This window comes from Microtus pennsylvanicus, chromosome 3 (genome assembly GCF_037038515.1).
Source record: "Microtus pennsylvanicus isolate mMicPen1 chromosome 3, mMicPen1.hap1, whole genome shotgun sequence".
Taxonomy (NCBI): domain Eukaryota; kingdom Metazoa; phylum Chordata; class Mammalia; order Rodentia; family Cricetidae; genus Microtus; species Microtus pennsylvanicus.
Window position 1 is genome coordinate 85206548 of NC_134581.1, and position 26071 is coordinate 85232618.

Here is a 26071-nt window from a genome sequence, read left to right on the forward strand (position 1 = left end):
GACCTTTGGAAGAACAGGCAATGCTCTTAACCTCTAAGCCATCTCTCCAGCCCATTGGTCCCACCTCTTAAAGATAATTGATTAACAAGGCTTCCCCATCACAAATGGTCAACCCTGAAAACATATACACACAGCATTATATAGACTTAGCAGGTTGTATTCATGTATTTAGGAACACACACACACACACAATAACAAAGAAAAAGAGGCCATGAATGTGAAAGTGAGCAGGGTACATGGAAGGGTCTGGAAGCATAAGAGGAAAAGGGAAATGATGCAATTGTAATCTCAAAAAAATTTAGAATGTTTTTATTTAGTTGCTAACAGGTTGGGAGATTTCACAGAAGTATCTGGATTTTCCTGGTTCTCTAAAAGAAAATAGAAAATTTGCCCACAGGGCAACAATCAGCTGGAGCTGTTAGACAGTTTGTGTGCTTGGTCTGTTGATCCAGCCACTACCTTCCACCCTACCAACTTCACTCTCTTAGGTTAGCCGCCCATCATTTGTCTCAGCTGAACAACCCTCTCACAGGTTCATGCTAAGGCAGTATGGCACCCATGTTCTAGTTGACAAAATCCCTGGGTCCCATGATACACATTTATCCAAGCCATTCTTTCCAAGGGAGCACTCCTGACAGCTCAGAAGCTTTTCTTCCTGTTGGATGAAGACAGTTCCTGGCCACAGATTCCAGCCTGTGGTTCTCCTTTACTGGTACAATCTGTCTGGTCCTAGGCTCTCTTCCATTTTGGCGAAGAGACCTATCAAGGAGAGACTTTCAGTAGGCTTTTCCACATCACAGCCAAACTGACAGTAAATACGACTTCATTCTCCATTAAAAGTCCTGAAGTGGCCAAGTTCCTTCAACTTAGCCAGGTAGTGGTTCTGTAGTCTCTTCCAAGTGAGAAGATCACAGAATCCATGAAATACAGCAGAGCTCTGAGGCCAGCCTGGCCAATAGTCTTCACTCTGCTTCTACACGCCTGGCCTCACTGCCTCCGCTTTGATCCTGATTTGGCATGTCTAAACCCAGACGACGCAGAGAACTCGCAAAGAAGTGAGGAAGCTTGCAGGCCAGGAGGAGTTCCTCTCTTCTGGCTCCCAGAGCAGGCAGGATGAGCTGCCTGGCATGCAGGTGAAGGGGGATGTAGCGGGCCTTTGTCTGCCGCAGCCCCAGCTTCTTCAGTGTGCCAGCAGAAAGCTTCTAAACAGAGCAAAGACAAACCTTAAGGGCATGGCCAGTGACCTTTAACTAGCGACCACACTAACCTCTGCAAGTTATAACCCATAACCCAGTAATGCCTAGCCTGCTCCAGGGACATGTCTAAGAAGGACTTAGAACCTAGGTAAGAAAAACACAACCATACCAGAGAAACTCCTATTGAAACATTTTCTGGCCTTTTAAGAAAATGGATGCTACTATCAGCTAATGAAAAAGGTTCTTTAGAAAGCAGGAAAGGCAGCTTTTATCTTATCACAGCCTCCCAACAATATCTGAAAGCAAACAAATGAACCATTAAGGCTCTGCCAGTACATCCTGTGGCTCCATGAAGACAACAACTACTCTGATGCCTCTAAAAGTTAGAAGTATGTTCCCGCGTCTGGTGACAATACTTTGTCATGACCTACTTCAGGGTTTTAATTAAAAAAAAAAAAATAGTAAGTTTACCAAAACATCTTTTTTTTTTAAATCTTCTTGAACAATGTAATTTCAGAAGCTATTATTAAGACACTTAAATGTCACATTTCTCCTTGAGAACCCTCCCTTGCTCTAATGGATGTCTTCTTATATGTGTTTCTCCCTGTCTCTTGATGCCCATATTTGTATTTATAATAAAATCATTTATTAGTAAACTTTACTGTTACTTGGAAACAAATGGAAGAAAGAAGTCCTTGTTAGGCAGTGGTGGCACGTGCCTTTAATCCCAGAACTGGGGAGGTGGAAGTAGGTGGATCCCTATGAGTTCAAAGGCCAGCCTGACCTACAAAGGGGTTTCCAAGCCCTACGCAATGAGACCCTGTCTCAAAATGACCAAGGGGACTCCCGGCATTGACACATTAGGGTAAGGCCATTCATTTGTTTATTATCTCAATAAATATTATCTCCAAAAACCACAAAACACAGGGGCAGGGTGGTGGTGGTGGTGGTGGTTAAGCGTTCTCTCACTTACCTGTTAAACACACAGAGTTAAACCAATGCTGGTTTGAAAGTGTGCCTCCACAGGGTTGGGCTTTTGAACACTCAGTTTTTGATCCATAGTTGGTGGTGCTATTTGGGGAAGTTTAGGTGGTGCTAGGGGAAGTGTGTCACTGAGGGCAGGCTTTGGGAACTTAAGGCTTTGTGCTTACATTTGAGATAAGAGCTCTCGGCACCCAGTTCCTGCTGTCACGCTTCCCCACCATGATGGGTTCTTATCCCTCTCCAACAATAGCTAAAATAAACTCTTTCATATGTAAGTTGCCTTGGTCATGGTGTTTTATCACAGAAAACTAATACAACCAGTCTTACCTGAGGGACCAACCTATTCCAGTCTGAGTACTTATGATCACCAAGGATCGGGCAATCCAACCCAAAAGACAGGTGAACCCGAAGCTGATGCTTTATTCCTTAGGAGAAAAAGGAAAGAAATATGTATGAGGAGCAATAGAAACGATGCTATGCTGACATCTGCTTCAACACATTCTAAATTAAAGCAGAGTAAACTGGCAGCACCAAATGCAAAAAGGAGTAATGGAGGAAACTATCAGCTACGCAGGACCAGCCAAAGGAGTAATGGAGGAAACTATCAGCTACGCAGGACCAGCCAAAGGAGTAATGGAGGAAACTATCAGCTACGCAGGACCAGCCAAAGGAGTAATGGAGGAAACTATCAGCTACGCAGGACCAGCCAAAGGAGTAATGGAGGAAACTATCAGCTACGCAGGACCAGCCTAAGGAGTAATGGAGGAAACTACAAGCTACGCAGGACCAGCCAAAGGAGTAATGGAGGAAACTATCAGCTACGCAGGACCAGCCAGCTGGGGAAATAAGCATACCTATTCTGGACAGCCAGCACCATGACATTTATGTCTATGACTACCCTAACTTCTTACAACTTTACTATATGGTGGTAAACTGTTATTTTGTACATTTCTTTCTCTTTTTTTCTCTTTTGCAGTATTAGGGATTGAACTAAGGGTCTTGTGGAGGCTAGGCAAGTACTCTACTACTAAGCTAAACACCCAGCCCGAGTTTTCTTTTTTGGGAGGGTGTTTTCGAGACAGGGTTTCTTTGTGTAGTTCTGGCTGTCTGGAACTAGTTCTTGTAGACCAGGCTAGCCTTGAAATCACAGAGGTCTGCTTGCTCCTGTCTCCCAAAGGCTAGGATCAAAGGCGTGTGCCATTGCCTGGCCTCCCACATTTCTTAATTCTCTATCTCTCTCTCTCTCTAAAATATATTTATCTATATAAATTTCTCACTTGAGCCACTTTAAAGACACAGTCCAGTAGCATCAGTTACACTGGTCTGCAACCATCAACACTGCCCATCTAGAAATTTCCTATTCTTCCAATCTAAAATCCACCAACTGAAACAATAGCTGACCATTCCTCCCCTCTGGTTCCCCTCACCACTAGTTTTTGGCAAGCATCATTCTATTTCCTCTATGAATGTGACTACTCTAAGTACATCATGTGAGATAAATCATACAGAATATACCCTTTATATGTAGCTTACTTCACTTAGCATAATGTTTTCAAGGTTCATCCACGTAGCACATGGCAGAATTCCATCATTCTTCTAAGGCTAAAAATAACACTGTTTGTGCACACATACCCATCCCATGTCATTTCTCTATTCATCCATCCGGGGTTACTGCTATGAACACAGGATGCAAATGTCTGCCTTTAGTTTTAGCTTTTGGTTTTTTGTTTTGTTTTTAACTAAAAAATAGAATTGCTGGATGAAATGGGTTTTTTTTTGTTTTTTTTTTTTTTGAAGAAATGCTTTGTATGTTTTTCAATAAAGCCATTTAAACTGTGTTCTCCTTACTTGGGAGGCTGAGGCAGGAGGCTCACAAGCTCCAGCAGTGTGGGATACATAGTGTGTCATTTCATCTATTCTACTCCCCACAATCATCCCCACAGGGACCCTAGTTTCAGATCTGCATCAGAAACACAGAGTCACAGAAGTCAGCTGTACCCTCAGCCTAAGCACAGTATCAGTGGCTCAGCATAAGGGGAAATCCAGCACAAGGCCCTGGCAGAGCATGGTGGAAGGGGGCATCCTTACCAGTAACAGGCTGCAGCTCCACGAGGGCGGAAGAAGGGTTGCTGCAGAGCACCTGGTACTGAGTGACGGCGACATGGGCATCCCGGTTAGCCCGCACCTTTACCATTTCCCCATTGTCCATACGGTAACTTGGGGCCAGCGTCATCTGCAGCCAGAGAAATCAAGATGGGATTCCTAGGAAAAGACAGGAACCCATGGCTCCGGGAGGCGGCTCCCCTACCTTGTGGTGTTGCTGCTGGCCTTGTACTTTCTTCTCCACAATCGGGATTTCTATGATTCCTGCCGAGGGCAAGGGGGTACGCACAGTGATGGCCCTGGGGGTGACACACAGATTGCTGCCTGAAGTCACAAAAATCAGAGCGGGACTGCTGGGAGTTAGACACCTAAGACCTCACAATGGACCATCTTTACCACCATTTTTGCAACTTCCTGTCTATGTAAAAGAGATCTAAAATGGGTCACTGAATGATGGCTGTGGTTTCATGACTTCTTTGACTAACGAGTAGAGGAACAGTCCTGTGAGTTTTTACCATATCCATCTGTCACTCAGCCACATTCTTTCACATAGTATGTGATTAGAACCCACTCCTACTTATTTTGTTACCTTTCATTGATTCTTTGTGGTTTTCACATCATGCATCTCGATTCTACCCATCTCCCCCAACCCCCATCTGCCCTCCACCCCAAATGACTATAATCAATCAAAAGAGAAATGGGATACAAAATCTTATTTCCTCAATTTTCCTTTAACTGTACATATCGGTGCAAGATCATTTAATTTTTTTTCTCAAAGTATTCTACAATCAATATGTATAACTTTAGCTTAGAAGACTTCAGCTTAGAAGTATCCAGCTGTCAGGCTAGGCGCTACATCATGAAAATCATATGGGAGCGTCCCCAACTATTCCAGTAGCTCTTAAATCTGATTGCACATTCTAGTTATTTATGGAACTTGCTATACTTAGTACGAGGACCAAACTTGGGGCTTCAGGCATATTAGATGCCCTAGCTCTATCACTAAGCTTTTGGAAACTTTAAAAGATACAAATGCCAAATCCACAGCTACTAGATATGAATGAGAACCATTGTGGATGGGCCAGAGATAAACAGATTCTCAAAAGAAAAAAAATACTTTTATTTCGATATGCTGCATCTGTCATATGAGTGCAGGTACCCACAGAGGCCAGAGATAGGTCCCCTTAAGCTCGAGTTACAGGTGGTTGTGAGCTGCCTGTTGTGGGTACTGGGATCCAAACTCAGATGTCTGAAAGTAGCAAGTGGTCTTAATCCTGAGCCACCTCTACAGGTCCCTCACCAGTTCTTTGTTTGTTTTTATTTTGTTTTGGTTTGGTTTAATTCTTGAGACTTTAATTTTTGGTTTCTTTCTGTCCTGGAACTAGCTCTGTAGAACAAGCTGATCTCGAAGTCACAGAGATCTGCCTGCCTCTCCCTCCCTAGTGCTGGGATTAAAGGTGTGCACTGCCACCACCCACCTCCCGTATCTAATTTTTAAAGGGCCCCCTTGATCACAAAGTTAATGCACAATTTCTAAAACAAAAAAGGACTGTATATCCAAAGCATAGAATGAAATTTATAAATCAAATTTAAATCATAACCCAATAGGAAAATAGCCTAGGAAAAATAGTCTATTCTCAGAAAGGGAAATTCAAACAGAAATTAACACAAAACCCCTATCTGGGAGGCTTTTTAAAACAACTTGAGGTGTGTGTACTCACCACTGGTGAGAGTGGAAACTGATACAACTATTTAGGACAGCAGTTTAATACTATCAAATTTTTACACACGAGGCTTGAGAGACAGCTCAGAGGTTAAGAGCACTGACTGGGCTTCAAGAGGATGTACACTCAACTCCTTGCACCCACATGGCGGCTAACAACCATCTGCAATTCCAGTTCCAGAGGACCCAGTGCCCTTCTCTGGCCTCCACAGGCTCTGCATGACTATGGTGCACAAACCAAAATCCCCACATACACACGAAATAAAGTTAAATTTCAAAAAATGATAAAACATTTTAAGCATGCATATCATTCAAATCTGCAATCCTATTTTTAAAGGGCTATATCCTAAAAACACTGCTACGGAACAGGGTGTGCTGATGATCCCAGCAGGAGAATGAGCAGTTCAAGGTTAGCCTGGGCTACCTGAGACCCTGTCTCAGGAAACAAATCAGAGGCCATTGAGATGGCAAAGCAGATAAAGATTTGACCTCTGGCGCTCACATGATGGAAGGAGAGAACTGACTCCAAGTTGTCCTGATTTCCACACATGCACAGTGGTAAGCATGTGGCTAAATGCATACACAAACACACACAGAAACACAAATAAATAAATATTTAAAAAACAGCACTGGGTATAATGGTGCAGGTCTTTCTACCCAGCATTTGGGAAGCAAAAGTAGATAGATAGATAGATAGATAGATAGATAGATAGATAGATAGATAGATAGATAGACAGACAGATGAATGATAGGTAGGTAGGTAGATAGACAAAGAGATAGATAGGTAAATAGACAGACAGACAGATAGATGAATGATAGGTAAGTAGGTAGATAGGTAAATAGACAGATGAATGATAGGTAGGTAGGTAGGTAGGTAGATAGATGAATGATAGGTAAATAGGTAGGTAGAGAGAGTGGTAGAGGGAGAGGGAGAGGGAGAGAGAGAGAGAGATGAGAGTTCAAAGCCATCCTGGTTTATGTAGCAAGTTCCAGGCCAGCCAAAGGTACAAAGTAAAACTTCATCTCAACACCAGACAAACAAAAAGGGTTGAGGAGATAGCTCAGCTGGTTGCACATGCATGATAATGAGCTTGGAGCTCTAGCAGACATGCTAAGCCCAGTACAGCAGTGCACATCTGTAATCCCAGGGCTCGAGGGGACAGAGCCAGGCACAGCCTGGAAGCTAACTTTTCAGCTAGTCTAACCAATCAGTGAATTCCAGGTTCAGAGGGATACCCTAGCTTAGTAAAATAAAATAAGGAGTGATAGAGAATGAAGTCTGACGTCCTACTTGACTTCAACATGTATACATGAGTGTGCATGCACGCACAGTCATACATACATGCACATAGACAAGGACTATTTTATCATTCAATATTCGCAGTAAGCTATTTCATAGACTCTTTATATCCTCATGAGTCCTAGTACAATGCCTTCTATTAATAGTCCCTGTAGTACAGCAGACAGACAAAAGAGAGGCCCTCATTTATTCCACTAACAGGCCCATACCAGTACTTCTTCTCCACCTGGCGGGCTCTAAACAACTCCTGGACTTGATGTGCCATATCCTGCTCCCAAGCCAGCACCATCACACCCGTGGTTTCTTTGTCCAGACGGTGGCACAGATGCAAAGGCTCTGCCTTGTGGCCACGAAGCATCTTTGCCAGGATAGGCAGTACATCACTGATGCAGAGCTGGACTCCAGGGCCACCTAGGAAGCAAAGAGCCAGAGGAACTCTTCTTAGAGACCAATCCTTACTGAGTAAGAAATTGTCCCTATTTTCGACAGTTGTGCTATGAAAACACGGCAGAGATTACTAACAATAATAGGCCTAGAGAACTCACTAGCTAGACAATGAACTCGAGGTCCCCAGTTGAGACTACTAAGTAAGAACTCATATTCTAACAAGCATCCCGAGGACTCAAAGTAACTGAAGTCTGGACAAAACTGTGGCTTTCTCTTCTGGTTTTGTGGGACTGGGAAGCTATACTGAGCCATTATAGAAGAAAGGTTAAGGTGAGGGGCTCTGAGAACAGATATTCCTAGATTTTACTCTCTGTACTCTTCATTAGACCGAACATAGAGCACTATCTTTCCAACTCTGCTTTGTTATCTAAAAATGCCTTTGAAAAATTAACACCAACAACCAAAAACCTCATCAGAGAATAGTAAGGAAAAAAAACTGTTAGGAAATCAAGAGGGGGAAAAAAATCACAGAATGCATTTGGCAAGGCCTATTTTATTTCTCTGTACTGCCACCAAGGGAGTTATTTATTTCAACCAAAATACTTTTAGCTAAAATATTTATTTTCCCCCTATAAGTCTTTGATATTCCCTATTTTTCTTTTTTTCAGTTCTGTCTCCCTTCAGCTGTCCTCATCACGGCATTCAACAGACTCAGGACATCCATTAAGTTCCCGACACTTTGGGGTTTCACGTTAGGTATAATCCTAAACACAAACACATCCCCCCTCTTACATTATTTCCTCTTTCCCAGTTTTGTTTGTTCTTGTTTCTCTAGCTCTCTCATCTTGAAATGAGGTTTTGCAGTTGCTGAGACTGGTCTGAACATCCAATCCTCCTGCCTCAGACTCTCCTAGACCTGGGATGACAGTGGAACACTAGCACCCAGCTTTTCTCCCTCTCCCCCGTTTTGATAGAAAATAACCATTAAACTGTCAGCGCACGGCTTTTTGTATCTCTCGGCAACAATCTGTGTGGGAGGCTGCATACAGCCCACAGTCAGAATTCAGCGTTTGTATTTCTCTGCAATAATCCCTGTGGGAGGCATACAGCCCACTGTCAAATATGTGGAAGTGGGGACTAGGCACTGGTTTGTGTTACCAGTAGTCATATACAAGGGATAATACTGTAGAAAGGTTTAATTAACTTGAATTCAAGAATGCCTCACATGTAAGTAAGGCTTCAGAGGTACCGTTAGCTGTAGAAGCAGCAGCAGGTTCCTTTCCCTTGCCCACGTGGTTCTTACCGTGGACAGGGAGACCATAGGGTTTATTAATGACCAGAATGTCCTTGTCCTGGTGGAGAATCCCTCGGCTCAGTTCCTTAGCAAGCACATTGGGGTGAACTCGCTGTAGCTGCTGCGTGAATCGCACGAGTTCCTGCACCCTCCGCTGAACAAGGTTTGTAGAGCCCTAAGGAGAGAGAAGGGCGGCAAAATCTTAATGAGGAAGCGAAGCTCTAGGGGTGGCCTAAATGAGATTTAAGTGAAAATTCGTGCGGGGAATGGCTGTGTTGTAGAATTAGATTCATGCCTTCCTTTGGGACCATATATCGGTATCTATCTCACCTACATACCCACGCGGTGCTTGGGTCTGAGCCTGGCAGTAGCAAAAGTGCTCACAAAGACACTGTGCAAGCACTGTCCTTTTTTCTCAGCGGTATTCCGACTATCACACTGTATATCCCACCCAACACTGACTTACCGGCAGATACAGAACCTGCCTACCGCACCCCACACCTGGGAAATCCTGAGAGCATTGCCTCTTGGGAGTTGTGGTCTTCCCAGGCTCACCGGCATTTTCTTCGTCTTTTGCTCTTGTTTCTGGGCTCGGAGCTTCTCCGCCAATCTCTGAGCATTCAGGGGCCTAGAGGTAGAAGCGCTGGAACAAAACGGCTTGGATCCGGGAGTGAACGGTCTCCTGGGACGCGACGTCCCACTCAGGACCCGGAGACCAGGCGTACCCAACCTGGGCGCCGCCATCTTGCCGAGGGCGGGGTCAGACCACGCCGCGCGGAGGAGAGCGCCCGGAGGGGGTGGGGTGGGGGCGGGCTCTGCTGGTCACGTGGGTGCCCAGCCCGCGGGTCACGTGGGCAGTGCGCGCTCAGTGCGGCTGCGCCGGCCGGTAGCTGCAGCTGGAGCGGTGGCGTTTGGAGCAGACGCGGTGAGTGTGTTGGGGAAGCCGGGCTGGGGCTGGGAAATGCCGGTGCCTCAACGGTTTCCTCGTGGCCCGGATCTCCGTTCTTGGAGAGCACTGCCCTGGGAACCGAGGCTCGCTTGGGGACGCGATCCCACTCAAAACCACTTCCCCGCCCCCGCGCCCTTTAGAAGCGAAGCCGGGGAGACGCTGGCTCCTCAGCCTTCATCCGCACCTGTCTCGTCCCTCTTAGCAACCACGTCCTCGGCGGGTCCTCGGAGGGACATGTCGTGTCCCCTTTCGTGTTCTTGCCGTTCGCCCTCCGGAGATCCCCGGATCTCTCATTCCATCCTCTCACTTTGCGACTGCCAGCCCCTTTGTTTCGCGTTGTTTGTAACCAGTCCCTTCTCCCGAGGATGACGGTTCTTTTCCTTGATCCAGGACCCCTACCCCATATGACCTACCTCGAGAGCACCACGGGTTTCTTCTGACCTTCCTCAGGAGTTCGCCTCTTTGGCTCTGCTGTCGCTTCTCCACTCTTCCCAAAGAACTGGCGGAAAGTGCAGAGCCCAGACCTTTCACTTTTGCCTCCTTTAGTCTTTCCCTTCACAGCTTGAAACTGTCCAGCCCTCTCTCCCTTTCCTACAAGGGACTCCCATGTCCGAACTGCAAACTGCGGCTTGCCTATCACGAAAGGAGAGCTGGAAGTATGAGCAGCTGTTTGGAATGGTGATTTCGAAAACACTTGGGATGCGCATGCCATTTGCTGGGGAAGCTGATGCTAAAAGGATGCCATGAGAACTAGTGACTTTTCTCTGACGATAGAGGGATTGCGTTTCAGTTGGAGAATAAGTAATTGAATTAGGCTTGGGTCCTTCTCCCTCCAAAACAGGGTTAGCAAAGGGAGACCACAGTTCGTGTGAAGCAGTTGAGCAGATAGATATCTTACAGAAGACTAAAAGTTGAGGAGTTTAAACTTAATGTGATAGGTAGTTGAGAGTCCTTGAAACTTCTTGAGAAATTCCTTGTAAGTGGAATTGTAGATAGGAATCTGATAATGCAGTGCTGGACAGATGGAAAAGAGGGTTTGTAGCCGGGAAACCAACTAGGCTCTTGCAGTGTAGGCCGTTATTGATAAGATCACGTCCCCATTCCATGGTCTTTTCCCCTGCTGCCCAGTACTGTCCTTGGGATGTGAATTGCCATTTCTGCAGTCCAGTTGTCCATTGGTATCTGCTGGTGACGAGAATTACGTGAGGACTTTTTTTCCCTAATCCCCAAGCTTGTTAATATAGTAAGTTCACAACTATTTATTTGGCTGCAGTGTTCCTGAGTTGGGTTGGTTGTTCTCTTCGGCAGCACATATACTAAAATTGGAACAATACTGAGTTGGCTTGGGCTTTTTATTTGTCACTTGATTTGTTCTAAGGGGCTCACACTGTAGACCAGGCTAGCCTTTAATTCGCAGAGCTTTGTTGGTCTCTGCTTCCCTGGCACTAGGATTAAAGACTATACCTCCACACCCAGCTTGTTTCTGAGTGTTTTGAACTATTTTACTATGGTCAGTTTTTGTCTTGAAGGAAAGCAGAGAATGGTGGAAAGGAGACCTATCTGTCTTTCTGAAATAAGAGGTCTGAATATAGAGTCCCTGGGAACAGTTTGGGAAACACTGTTTCTTCTGTCAGTGGCTCTGTCCCCTCTCGACAATAAATTCACAAGTAGAACACCTACAAAAGTTGAGAAATTCCACTTGAGAATTATTGCCCTTTCTGATAAGCTCCAGTTGCAGATTCTAATGTCACTAAACTGTTGAGCATCACCGTGTCTTGGGAGAAGGGGCATCAGGGTTTAAATTCACACCTTTAAGTGAATTTAATCACACACCTATACCAGGTGTAGTACCTTTATGGTTTGGGAGAAAGTGGAAAAACCTGTTTATACCATTACCTTTCTTGCATGCTTCAAGATTAATACTTGTTTTTACAGAATTGGCCTTCTGTGGCAAGAGACAAAGCGAAGAGGCAACTCAGATGTCATTGCTAGTGAGACAAAGCTATGTTCTTGTTTTCAGGTTAATGCAAGGCACACTCTATAGTGCTGTGGGACACTATAATGCCTGAAAATAAAGACGCCAGGCACTGTCTTAAAAGAAGAGACTTTTGCCGGGCGGTGGTGGCGCACGCCTTTAATCCCAGCACTCGGCAGGCAGAGGCAGGCGGCTCTCTGTGAGTTCGAGGCCAGCCTGGTCTAAAAGAGCTAGTTCCAGGACAGGAGCCAAAAGCTATGGAGAAACCCTGTCTCGAAAATAAAAAAATAAAAAAAAGAGACTTTTAGGGTTTTTCTTGCTGCAATTTTCTAGGAAGAATTTAAAGAATTCAGTTTTGCTGTTTATCTCTACGTGTGGTTACGAAAGTTGTGGTTCCCTTAATGCTTCTCCTATGAATCTTGGCATTTCACAGTCTAAAACAGAGTTATAGCTGGGCGTGTGCCTTTAGTTCCAGCCTTCAGGAGGCAGAGGCAGGCGGATCTCTGTGAGTTCAAGGCTAGCCTGGTCTACATAGCAAGTTCCAGTACAGCCAGGGCTACGTAAAGAGACCTTGTCTCAAAAAAAAAAAAAACTGAATAGAGTTAGTGTTTGTGAACAATTATACTCTTACATCCTTCTCCCCTTCCGATCTGTCCTGTCTTCTTCCTCTTCCTTATTCAGTCAGAGCTATTTCAGGCATTCTCTTTATTACTTCCTCACCAACTTGATGTTGTCTTTTTGATTAGCGGCACCTTTTGATTTTCTCAGTCCAAGGAAGGAAGTAGAAGGACATTCTGTTACTGTGTCATCAACTTTACAGAGTACAGACTATACAAACATGGCTTATTTATATAACTACATAAAGAACTTGATTGTTGACTTGTAAAGGTGCTTGCCACTAAGCCTGGCGACCTGAGTCCCACATAGAAGGAGAAGTGACTTCTCACAGCTTGTCCTCTCACCTCAAGAGTGTGTGTGTGTGTGCACTTGAGCACATTCAGGCACACATGCACACACATGAGCACACACTTATACACACGCACACACACTAAATAAATATAATAATTTTAAAAATAATCTTTTAAAAGAACCATTTAAAGATGTTGTCTATTCTATAGAGAAGCAAAAAAGCTCCCTTAGTATTTCATGAATATAGAAAATAGCTAATTAGTAAGGAGGAACCCTAAGCCCCATACGTGGAAGATTGATTAGTTCACAGAGTGCTAACCTGTGCTTCCTGAAACAAAGATTTGCCGGTTGCAGATTAACCAGGGATCCTGAGGAGCAGGAAGTACTTGGTCATTGTTTTATGATTTTAGGGAAGTCGGGAGAAGCAATCAGCAAGAACTCACTGGTAGTTTCCTGGAAAGTGTGGTCTTGGGGGCCAGGCGATCTATCTGGGGACTAGTCCCAGTTTAGTTGCTAAGAATTTAACAGGTAATTTGGGTTCTGAGTTTTGATTATACAACTCTTAAGTATCTGTTCTGTGAAGGTTTTCAAATGGCACTTAGTAAGTGAAAAGCCTCTTAACAAGTGAAATTTATTGCAGACTTACCTTGAATGTATTTAGCACCAGTACAAAGACTCTAGATTGTGTTCCTCCCAAGTGACCCACCCCAGAGAGTAGCGTTCTCTCTACTGAGCTGATGTTTATATTTGGAGTTTACCTAATTGAATGATATTGGGAGTGAGACTTAAGTATTGGAGTTTACCTAATTGAATGGTATTGGGGGATTTATTAAGTGGTGGTTGGTAAGATGGCACAAGGTGTTTGCTTCAAAAACCTAGAACCCCATAAAGGTGGAAGGAGAAAACCTATTCCGCCAAGTTGTCTTCTCACCTCCATGTACTTGTTATGGCACATATGCCGCCTCCACCCCATATAAATAATTTTAAGAGAGAGAGAGAGAAGCTTTCCTAGGCTCCGGTGTGGTGACACACCTTCAATCCCAGCACTCAGGAGGCAGAGGCAGCCAGCCTAGTTGGTCTCTACCGTGAACTCCAGGCTAGCTAGGGCTGCATAGTGGGACCCCATTTTTTTTTTTTTTTGAGACAGGGTTTCTCTGTGGCTTTGGAGCCTGTCCTGGAACTAGCTCTGTAGCCCAGGCTGGCCTCGAACTCACAGAGATCCGCCTGCCTCTGCCTCCCGAGTGCTGGGATTAAAGGCGTGCGCCACCATCGCCCGGCTTGCCCCATTTTTTAAAAAAGAAGAGAATCCTATAACCCTATAATGTTGGTTGTGGATAGTAATTATTTTTTTCCAAACCATCTTACTTTTTTTATTTTTGAAACAGGATGCTTACCAATATGGAGCCCACGCCATCCTAGAGCTCACTGTATCACCCAGACTGGCCTTGAACTCTTGTCTTCCTGAATCAGTCTTCTGATGCCAGGATTACAAGCCTGCTGCCACACCCAGCCTCTGACAGGCATTTCTAAGAAATTCCTTTGTTCTGTCGCCTCATACTTTTATCTACCTTTTGACCGGTGGTCCAGAGGTGTACCTTACACCAGTGCTTTCTGGACTTTGGTCATGGAAATACATCTCTGTCTCCAGAGGATGCTAGAGGTGGACCTAGAAGCTGTGACCTAGTTCTCTCTGTTCACAGTCTCCAACCTGGTGGCACCAAAGGCTGAGGAGATAATACATCCCTCCCGTGAGTTACGTCTGACCTTGCCCATTCAAGGTCCTTATTGAAAGCTGGCTGACCACGCAGAGGTGTTGTGCCATCCATTGTTCCTCTCAGCTTGGTCTCTCATTTGCCATGCTTGTGCCCCGATTAGTTACTCTTGGCTAGTTTCTATTTAAGGTCGTAGTTGTTCTAGTATAGTGGCTTTCTAAAAGTGTGTGCACAGCAGTAGCTGATAAAGAGATGAAAAGTGGTTTTTGCTGTTAAGCTTGACCATGTGCGACCGTGGACAATCTTGGTCTGCCTATTTAGAAAAAGTAGAGACTACCTAAATTAAAGTCAAAGATGACATACAAGGAATGGATGTTTCTTTAAAATAATTTTATTTTATGCTTTTTGTTATAAAAAGTAATGGTTATAACATGAAAAGTATGAAAATTAGAAGAGGGGTAGCATTCACAGTTTTCTTTTTAAACTTGTGGTCTCTAAGCCTTGCAGATACTAGAGTACATGGTGGCCAAGAGCCATGTGGACATAGGCAAACTGGCTTCAGTCTGTGCAGTTTTATATAATTTCATCTTTCACTTTGGGGGGTATTAATTTATTTGTGTATTAAGATCAGGGGCTTGTGGTTAGCCATGGTGGGGCCTCATAGTCACTATGTAACAGGCTGTCCTCAACCTTGAGATGGTTCCCTTGTTTTAGCTTCCTGAGTGCTAGGATTACTCATGCCTAGCTGGTGGTGGTTGTTGTTGTTTTAGACAAAATTTTACTACACAGCTGTTCTCAAACGCAGTGTCTTAGCTTCCTCAGTACCAGGAGTACAAGTTTGAGCCATCATGCTGGAATAAGCATGTCATATCATTTGGTCTTTAAACAAAGTAAACATGTTCCTCTCCATTAAGCTACATCTGCAGCCTACGTTAGTGTGTTTTATACTCTTCAGTGTTAGCTGCTTGAGGTATAAGTTAATGCATGTTAAAGTACTCTTGTAAAGCCCAGCCATTGCCAGTGTTGAAACAATATCCGCTGTCTCAGCACATAGTATAGCACTTGCATATATATTTGCATAAATACTTGTCAGATAGCTTGTAAATGAACTAGGAGTCAAAAATTACAGAGTTCACTCTAATTTTGTCTCTTAGGTTATTTACTTTAGAGTTTTCTACCTTCAGTTTCTCACCAGAGAAGAAGATAGGGTTAACAACTGTGTGGTACTGAAATTCCCGTGCTTACTTGAAGTAAACAGATTGATATTTAGAAAGGTGAGGAGATCTGAAAACAGATTGGGAGGGCTCAGTGATGTAGAGAACTCGTTGCTCTTGCAGTGGACCCGGGCTCAGTTCCGAGCACCCACCTGGTGATTCATAATCATCCGTAACCCAGTTTGAGGGTATCCAGCTTCTGCTTCTGCCCTCTACACAGCACCAGGCACTCAGATGGTACACATATATACATTTTGTCAAAATACTCATACTCACAAAAGAAAATAGATTGGGGGTTGGGGACTTTGTCTTTTATTAAATTGAAAGTTATTAAATGTTGTGCATTTAAGCTCCACATCTTCGTTCTTCATTTGTAAAATGAATTTATAATACTTGCCTATTAAGGTTATTTGATAAGCAAGCAAGATAAATATGTGTAGTGTCTGGCATGCAGTAGGTACTCAATTACTAGTCTCAGAGTGTCAGCTTGGGGAAGCAGAAAGGAAAGGAATTGATTACTTAATTCCAACTCACCAAATCAGAATCTCTACAGCAGAGATTCATCAATTGATTCCTTTTTGGAACCATCTCACCATGTAGCTCGGGCTGGTCATGAACTTAAAGCGGTTCTCTTGCCTCAACTTCCCAAGAGCTTGAATAGCAAACTTGAGTCATCGCCCCCATGCTCCCCAGTAACTCTTACCACGTCAGAAATGGCAGGACCAATATATTGGGACTTGTAAGTTCATCAGGCTCCTAGATAGGTAATGGTAGCGCACGCCTTTAATCCCAGCACTCGGAAGGCAGGTGCAGGGGGACTTATGAGCATGAGGCTAGCCTGGTCTACAGAGCGAATTCCAGGACAGGGTTCAAAGCTACAGAGAAAGTCTGTCTCCAAAAACAAAACAAAACAAAAAAGATCAGGCTCCTGAACAATGTAAGAAAAGGAATAGCTAATGTTAAATATTGTTCCTTCACTTCTCTGTCAAGTAGCGTTGGCTGTAGAGCCAGCCGTACAGTCTCTTCACCTGTGCGCCTCAGTGTTTAGGTTGGCCTGCACTTCAGTTTCCACCTGCCTGCTGCTCATTTCCCCCAAGTGTGCCAACATACTGCTCACATACTTATCAGTAACACTGTGCCCCGCTGTAGCACCCTGCCTGTTGGCGCCGGCCTCTTCCTCCTGCCTTCACTCTTTTTTAGGCATGCTGCCCGGCTGCTGTACTGGACCTGCTTCTTTCACCTCCTTCCTGTGTGGAGCCATGTCCTTTTCTGGCTTGTTTCCCTGTTTTATTGAAGCACACACTCCAGGAATTTCCTGAGAAGTCTTTGGATGACTGGATTTTGCCTGCCCATTTGTTGGTTCGGTAGCATATACAAATGAAGGTTTAAAGTCATTCTCCCACGGAGGTTGAGACATTGCTGCACTCTCTTCAGGAGTTGGCTATTTCACATCCTTTTCACATGCTCTTGTTACCTTTTCCCCCTCCTTCAAGCTGTTAGGATGTTCTCTGTCCCTGGCATTATGCAGTTTCATGGTGGTGTACGATGGGATAGGGCTTTCCCCAGTGTTGCCTTGTTATAGTGGGCTCATTCATAGCCTCCAGTTCTGTGACATTTGCCAGACTCTTCTCCCATCCTTTCTTTGATTCTTTTGTTGCTATTCTCTCCGTCCCTTCTCCTCCTCTCCCCCCACATCTCCTTTCTTCTCTAGCCCTTTCTCTCTCTTCCCTACCCCTCTTCTCCCCCTTCTTCTCTCTTTCTTTCCTCCTTCCTCTCTCTGTAGCCTAAGATGGCCTTGAATTCATTAAGTAGTTGAGTCTAACCTTGAATTTTTGATCTTCCTTTCACCTCCTAAGTGCTGGGAATTACAAGTATGTGCTACCATGCGAGGGTCTGAGTTTTTGTTTTTCTAACAATATCTACTCTTGCTATATGGGTACAAGTGGGTCCATTTATAGTTCTTTAGATTTTTTCTCAGATCTTTGCTTTAGCTTCATTTCCTGCAAGTGACTGGAGGGCTTTTGCTGGAAATTCTCAGTCTCCGATAGCAATGACGTGTTCCTTCATAGGCTGGCCTCAGAGAACCTGGATGAGGTGCCCTCTCTGCTTAAAGTCAGACCCATCTCTCTTTTCCTTCCCTGTTTCCAGCATTTCTTACCTGACAAAACCTCACTGCTACAATGGACTTCCCCAGGGTTTGGTTTTGGTCTCTTCTGTTCACCTTTGTAGAGAGGGACTTTGCACTTCGTAATCTGAGAAACAAATGAGCTCCTTTATCTTGTGATTTCTTTGGATGTGTAATGGTCCTGACTGTATCTGACTCAAGTCATTTCAAAGTTCACTTTGTTTTTCTCTAAACCTTAGAATGGGGAGGTGGAGAAAACAAAATCATTTTCTGACTTAGCAGTGGGTGAAGAATTTGTGCAGTGAGCAAACATCACGATAATCCTTATATATATCTTTATGTCTGCCTTTAAAGTTTCTGTTTGCCATCTCTAAAAATTCACTGAAAGTTCTCAGCTGCTGCAGTCTTCTCCCCTCTCTCAGTTTTGGCTTTATAGTTTACAGAATTCTTGTCATTTTGACGATAATGCTGGGAAAGAAAGTATTAATTGCTTTAGGACCAAAGTCAGGGGAGGGCACAATGATATCTGTACATTGCAAAGATACACAAATTACCCATAAATTTCTTTAACTGTTTTCAGAAGGTCAGCCAGCCTTTTTAACTCTGGCTGGAAAGCTTGAGATTAGACTACAAGTTAGTGCTTTGTTACAGTGTTCCGGAATCCATCGGCATCTCACCCATGGATCAGCGCTAGAGACCGCTTGCTCCTCAGCCGCCTTCTCACTGGGGTCCCGCTCATTCTGGTGCCTCACAGCCCCCAGCCAGCGGTAGCCGTGCACTCTTGCCCTATCTTGTCACTGCTTGTTTTTGTTCCTGTAGCTGTTGTCAAAGACCACGTTCCGAGGTAGGAGCGTGAGGATTAGAATTATTAAGCAAAAGGAACAGAGATATAAGAGACAAATACAGAACAGTATTGGGAGGGACATTTCAGTGAATACAGAATCCCGAATCCTTTTTTTTTTTTTTAATTTCCACTTGCTTCACTTCAAAGTGGGAGTGGGGAGACAACAGACTTCATTAACATGGTATAAGGAATAGACTTGAATTCTCCAGCCTTTGGTCCAGGTGGAGTGGATTTGCCTCTATACCACAAATACTAATTAACCACACCCTAGGTCAGGATCTCTTGTTTGTAGCCACACCTGTTGTCAACAATTTCAAGAGAACAAAAATAAACTCAAACTCTCTGACCTCCAGTCAAGCTGGAACAGATTCACATCTGTGGGCCCTCACAAGTGCACTGCTGCCCAGTCTCGCCACTGCTTGGTTTTGTTCTTGTAGCTGCAGAGAGGGAGCCCGAGACCGCACACACACTCTACTGCTGAGCCGACAGACCTTTCCTCCATTTATTTTATAGAAACGAGAGTCTTGCTAAATTGCCTAGGTTGGCCTTGACCTTCTTGCTTCTACCTGCATAGCTGGGATTATAGGTAGATCTCACCATATTATCATATTTGTTTGTTTGTTCAAGACAGGATCTTGTTATATAAAACAAACTGGCCTCCACCCTTAAAAACACTACTTACCGGCAGTGGTGGCTTAAACTGGTGATTGATAGCATTAGTCACAGGAGGTTTTTGGTTGGCTTGAAAGAAAATACTGTAACTTTATTTATTCATCTTGGGTTTTAACAGTTTAGAACATTAGACATATCAGTTTATCTTCTAGACTTTAACTCATAGTAGGTACACAGTCGTTGAGTCGGCACATATTCAACATTTACTCTGTTGTTTTACACTGTGTAATAGAAACTGGCCTAAGAACAGGATAATAGAACTTCTCCTTATCCTGAAAGAAGTTATTCTTGTGAGCGTGGCCAGTAATTGCAAGTGTTAAAAGATACAAATAAGACGTCAAAGTATAGCAAAGGCAATTAGAGGAAAAGGATGGACAGGCAGTCTACTGGTAGCATTGAAACGAGGGGATCAGAAAGGACAGGAGTGATGGAGGACAAGGATGAAGAGCGGATGGTGATAGATCTAGGGCTTTATAACCATGTTGAAGAATTTAATTTTATTAATCACAGATGAGAAGTCATGGAGTACTTTTATTTAACCCAATTTGTTTTGAGATAAGAAACACTAGTTTCTTGCCCCCAAGTAATAATACTCCTGAGTCTCTTGACAGAAAGAGTTCTACTCTTAAGAATTCACCCTTGGGGCTGGAGAGATGGCTTAGATGTTCAGAGCACTGACTGCTCTTCCAGAGGTCCTGAGTTCGGTTCCCAGCAACTGCAAGGTGACTCACAGTCATCTGTAATGAGATCTGCTGCCCTCCTCTGGTATGCAGGCAGAACACTGCCTATATAATAAATAAATAAATAAGTAAGTAAGTAAGTAAGTAATCCTCCCTTGGCTGAGGTGATGGCTCAGAGGATGCGCAAGCATGATTGCTAGTGTTAAGATCTCCAGGGCTTGTGTAAGTCAGGCACAGTAAGTAGGGTAGCTCAGACCATCAGGTATGATTTGAATAAGTTTGGTGGCCTATGCATATAGATGGGGAGAACATTCTGAGTAAAGACATACCTCAAAGCTAGCATGCACAAGCCTGTTTGAGGAATTCTGTAGAAGCTGCAGGGAGGTTGAATGTGTCAGCTTCCAGAAATGAGTTTTTCCTGAGTTTTAAGCCAAAATAAAGCAGTAGTTAGGCATGGACCTTCCATTCCACAAGTGTCCTCCAGATGTAGTCTTTAAATACCTACACTCATGCCTTCACTTGAAATCTTAACAAAGTGATGCAGAGTTTCCTAAGTTCACTTCATAGGGCAGCTGAACAAACGGATCTCTGTAAGTAAACCATGCTTATAGACCCAACATTTAAAAACAAAAAAACAAACAAAACAAAAAATCCCAAAACTAAAAATTTTACCTTTCCAGAATGGGGATGTAGTTTGGTGGTAGAGTATATGCCTAATGTGCCCAAGGTCCTATTTTTCATCTCCCATAATTCCGAGGGAGACAAGTGGATTTGATCATTTCTGCTTACAGATGGTCAGGTTAGAGGCCAAAAGTCTGTTTTATGGTAAAGCTGCTAAGACAAACAATGAAAGAGTTAAGATTGGGTTTAGTAAAGGGGAAACTGCCTTTTGTTTGTTGTTTTGTTTGTCTGTGTAGCCCTTGCTGTCCTGGAACTCACTTTGTAGATTAGGCTGCCCTCGACATCAGAGATCTGCCTGCCTCTGTCTCCCAAGTGTTGGGATCAAAGGCCTGCTCCCCTATGCTCAGCATGGGAAAACTGTCTTTTAAGAGCAGGTTTTAGTAGTCTAGTTTTTTTTGTTGGTGGTGGTGGTGGTTGGTTGGTTGGTTTTTCTTTTTTTTTTAAATTTATTTTATTTTCTTTAAAAAGAAAACAAACTATCTTTTTTCATTTTACATACCAATTCTAGTTCCCACTCCCTCCCCTCCTCCCCTTCCCTCCACTTAGTCCCCCACCCCACCCCCTATCCACTTCTCAGAGAGGGTAAGGCACGTTGCTTTGGGGGAAGGTCCAAGGCCCTCCCTACTATATCTAGGCTGAGCAAGGTATCCATCCGAAGAGAATAGGTTCCCAAAAAAAACGGTACAAGCAGTAGGGATAAATCCTGTTCCCACTGCCAGTGGCCCCACAGTCTGCCCCAGCCATACAACTGTCACCCACAGGTTGGTTGGTTTTTCGAGACAGGGTTTCTCTGTGTAACAGTCCTGACTGTCTGGAACCTGCTTTTTAGACCAGGCTGGCCTCGAACTCACTGAGATCCGCCTGCCTCTGCCTCCCAAATGCTGGGTTTAAAGGCGTGCACTACCGCCGCACAGCCCCGAGTTCACTCCCCAGAACTGAAAACGCATGCCTGTAATTCCAATATTTGGGAGGTAGAGGCGGGAGGATCCTCATGTTCAGGGTCATATTTAGCCACATTTGTGAGATCTTGTCTCAAAAAGGAGGGGAAGAAGGTTTTGACTATCCATAGCTGTGTAATTCCAACTACTCTACAGGCTAAGTCATGAGGATCACAAGTTCAAGACTTGTCTAGGCTATAGAGTGAGTTCAAGTCTGGACTACTTAATGAGACTCTCAAATAGGAAGTGAAAAAGAGGCCTGGGGATGCTAGAGAGATGAGTCAGTGGGTTCTTGCAGAGGACATGAGATTGGTTCTTGCCACCCATGTCAGACTCACAGCCACCTGTAACTCCAGCTCTGGGGAATCCAATGCCTCTGGCTTCCACAATTGTCTGTACTCCTGTATGTTTGAGTGTGTATGCACATGTGCACAGGCATATGCAATCAAAAGTTTTAAAAAGACGGCTGGACATATAGCTCATTGGTAGAGCAGTTACCTAATATACATAATCAGGTTTTATTAATGTTCCCTGTTCTTTCTAGCTCAGTAGCACCAAATCTTTTAAATGTTTTTAACTTGGTGATGAATATTTTCTATTTTCATAGAGTAAAATTTTCTATGTGCTCCTTAAGTCTTGAATTGGTCACACTATCGTCACTGTCCATAATAGAAAATTGGCAGAGTTGTGTGTATCAAGTGGGTTCTGTGCATTGGAGTGCCTCGTTTGAAATGCCCATGCCCTGTAATCTGTTCAGAGGATGCTGGGACTGTTCTAGCCCTCGTGGCCCACAGCTCATCTTTTCTTGATGCTCTGAATTTTGTGTCATGGCTAGAGTGGCTTTTTGTACTTTGTAAAACTTCTATTCTTTCTCCATTTATCACTGTTTTCTTTTGGAATCCTGTTCTGCAAATTGCCATTCAGTTTCTAGGTTAGTTTGCTAGGTGGTTGGAGCTGAAATAAAATTAGTAGAGAGTGTTCAGAAATACGGGTCTGAGACAAAACATTATACTTTCTGCTAATAGCAAAAAGAAAAGAAAGAAAGAAAGTGGTACATGTTCATATAAGCACAAATTAGAAGGACTGTTGAAATTCAGCATGCCTTTTCTCTCCTCCAGACAGAACTTACAGATATCACCTCCGACGCTTAATAGTTCTCCTGCTGTAATTTCTTGGAGATAGGGTCTCTCTACAAAGCCCAAGCTGGCCGCCACCTCACTATCCTCTTGCTTCCATCTCTGGAATGCTGGGGTTACAGGTATGTGCCATCATGCCTGACTACCCTCTTTCCTTAAAAGGACATGTAACAACTTCTTTAGCCTCCAGTTCTATTTCCATTTGAAATAGAGAATTCAAGAGCCTAGCATATAGTAGACATTTAAAACTGCTAGACGAAAACAAAAAATTGTACTCAAATAAGCTCATTAGTAAAACTCTTTGTGTGTTCTGGAAATTGGTTTTTATACAGAGAAAACGTGTGATAAAATTTTACTTATCTGTTATATTTATAGATAGATAGATAGATGGATAGATAGATATAGATGAACTCAATGTAAATAATTGGACTTGATTGTATATATACATATATGCATCCCCCCATGAGAATGCGTGTTTAGATGCACATGTACATTTGCCCTTACATATGAAGGCCAGAGGTCAACCTTAGCTATTTTTCCTCAGGAGTCTTCCACCTTGTTTGTTGAGACAGGATCTCTCATTGACCTTCCTCAATTGGCTGAGTAAGCTAGGTTTGTTTTTGCCTTCCTGGTACTAGAATTACAGTGTGTACCACCACTTTTGGATGCTGCGTTCCTTCTCTCCAGCTCTGGGATTTCAAGTGTGTACCACCATAATGGCTTTTTAAGACTGTAGGTTCTGGAGGATTGAACTAAGGTCCTTGTGCCTGCAAGGTAAGCACTTCATCAACTGAGCTATCAATTTGCCTTTATAATTAAAAATAATTAATTATAAAGGCGCTAGAAAGATTGCTCAGTGGTTAAGAGCACTGCCTACTCTTGTAGAAGACCTAGGTTTGATTCCCGCTATTCACATGGCAGCCACAACTATCTGTAACTCCAGTCCCAGAAGATCTGACGCCCTCTGGCTTCTGAGAGCAAGCACATACATACATGCAGACACATGTATGTATGTATATATGTGTATGTATGTGTATATGTGTATGTATATATACATATATATGGTGATAAAAAAACCATCCAAGATTATGAGCCTGAAATATCAATATGATTTATTTTGGGTTTGAGTGAAATGACTCGCTGGAATTTGGGCTCTTTCAGAAGCCTTGCTACTGATGAGGCTTTTTTCACATTGAATATGAGTGACTGTTGGTAAAAGAATAAGCAGCATCAATCTAGCATGTTACCAGTGCGGGTTTTCAAGAAATGAGTTTGATGCAGAGATTATCTGACAAAAGCCAGAGGTTTCTAGCAGGCTGCTCAAGAATAACGATAGGAGCTAAGTTAACCGTGGGTAGATAAAACCTTTTAAGCCTGGCCCTGCTCACTGGACATCATTCCTATCTCTGTATGAGTCTTAGGAGGACACAGTAAGCTTGCTTTTATATACCAATAGGAAAAGCCGCACTGCACATTATAGACTGAATTTATCAACTATCCAGGCAAATATTTTACTGCGTGTGTTCCAGTCAATAAGCTTGTGGAATGCTCCTTTGTGGTACCTTACTTATACTGGGCATCTTTTTCTCCCTTTTCCGACAGTTGCTAAATCACAGATGTGCTGGAATTAGTCCAATAGCCACAATTAGAGGGGTTTGGGTTTTTCTCAAGACATACAGGATGACTATTGTTTTCCTTTTAAAAAAAAAAAGTTAACCCTTTTTACGGCAGAAGAAATAGTGTTCTTTATTCTAGTTACTGTCTCATTTTTTTTATAAACAAAGATGGAGAAGCTTGCTGCAAGAAATGTGCCAGTCTTCTATATTAGTTATTTGTAAATCCTTTGCTTTCTGGCAAAACCCCCCAAAATATTGGACTTTCCCTCCTCTTGACTTGTTCCATCTGCCTATCTATCACATGGTGTTATTCCCTATAGCAATGGGGCTTGGCTGAGTTGAGTGCTGTGCGTGTGTGTTGGGAGCCTGTGAGAATGAGGAAGCAGCTAACAGACCCAGCTGGATGCTGAGTGCAGAGAAGAGCCAGAGTTTGCCCTTTGTGCTACCTCTAAGACGCTGGGCAAGCAAGAGCTGCTGGGATTCTGAGGGTTTCAGATCCTGGGTCCTTCATTAAATGCCAACCTCTCTGTTATCAGATAACCAGTCCCTTTTCTCTACCCTCTCTTTTCCCCATTTCTTTCAAGTTTTTCTTAGGTTATCTTGAATGTCCCATCCCCAGCTCTATTTCTGCCAAAACGATAGGTTGCAAATTATAAATGCTCTGTCTTTTCTTGATTTTTAATAGAGGGTCTCATATGCCCTGGTTGGCCTTGAACTCATAAGTAGCTGAAGCTGGCCTTGAACTCATGATTCTTCTGTTTCTACCTTTCAAGATCAGGGATTACAAGGTTGCTAAGTGTTCTCTGTCTTTTGAAGATTTTGGCCTGAAAGTTTTGTTAATGACACTGTTTTCAGTGTTCACTGAGCATATGACTGACTTTGCAATACTCTATTAGCCTTGAAGGATTTCTCAGTGGTGGAACAGTCGTTTGAGTAATGAGGACACTGTCACAGGTCCTGTTTACTTTACTTTTGTGTTTCCCACAAAAGCTGTACGTAGTTCCTGTACTCTTCATGGCTCCAGGGATTGACCTTACTAGGGCAGTAAGGAAATCAAAGAAAGACAGAAAGAAAAGCTGGGATTGGATGGTCTAGACTCTCTTATGGAGAAGCCAAAGCCATCTCCTTACCTCCAAGCTCAGTGTGTTTGCTGTTATATTGCTGAACCTGGAGACATACAGCTGTTCATCCAGCTGAACAAGGGGACAGGTTTAGTTAATCTCTGTAGGACAGAAGTCTTCAGGCCGTAAGTGTTTGGGGTGGAAAGCTACAGTGGACATTTTCTGTACATGCTATTAACATCCATACTTAGACCAGAGGAAGGCTTTTTTCTCCTGTTGGGGTTCCTGTCAGGCCCTTGGCATGGCTGTACCCATGTCAACAACACACATTCATTTACTCAGGACTTCACTCACGCCTTACAGCAAATTCCAGCGAAACAGAAGCTGAAATAGTAGTCATATAGAGAAATTCATGTGTGGACTAGCTAGTTGATTCATGTTGGGAATTCCGTGCCAGATTTCCATACTTAGCTTTGAGACTTGTTAGCAGCACTGCATACTGTTGAGGATAAATGCTAAAAGGGACCCCTCCCTCTTGAAAACAATATTCTAGAATGAATAAGATACGATTT

The 26071-nt window shown here is 43.5% G+C and overlaps 2 protein-coding genes across 6 annotated transcripts in view; one reads left to right on the forward strand and one right to left on the reverse strand.

Moving 5' to 3' along the window:
- Positions 1 to 293: 293 nt before the first annotated feature.
- Positions 294 to 9745, reverse strand: Rpusd4 (RNA pseudouridine synthase D4). Its single transcript, XM_075966392.1, has 7 exons — positions 9543 to 9745; positions 8997 to 9162; positions 7516 to 7717; positions 4489 to 4582; positions 4269 to 4413; positions 2508 to 2605; positions 294 to 1202 (listed from the first exon to the last, which is right to left on the reverse strand). The coding sequence occupies exons 1-7, from the start codon at positions 9729 to 9731 to the stop codon at positions 963 to 965; spliced, it is 1134 nt and encodes a 377-aa protein (XP_075822507.1). The 5' UTR covers positions 9732 to 9745; the 3' UTR covers positions 294 to 962.
- Positions 9746 to 9815: 70 nt separating this feature from the next.
- The window catches only part of Fam118b (family with sequence similarity 118 member B), a 43402-nt gene continuing 27146 nt past the window's right edge, over positions 9816 to 26071 (forward strand). Inside the window, exons 1-2 of one of the 5 annotated variants that reach the window (XM_075966400.1) lie at positions 9876 to 9912; positions 22805 to 22944. The gene's annotated coding sequence lies outside the window, so the exon portion shown is untranslated. Of the gene's footprint in view, positions 9913 to 22804; positions 22945 to 23577; positions 23597 to 26071 lie in introns of those variants that run through there. The other 4 variants (XM_075966399.1, XM_075966396.1, XM_075966397.1 and 1 more) reach the window with 4 other exon arrangements.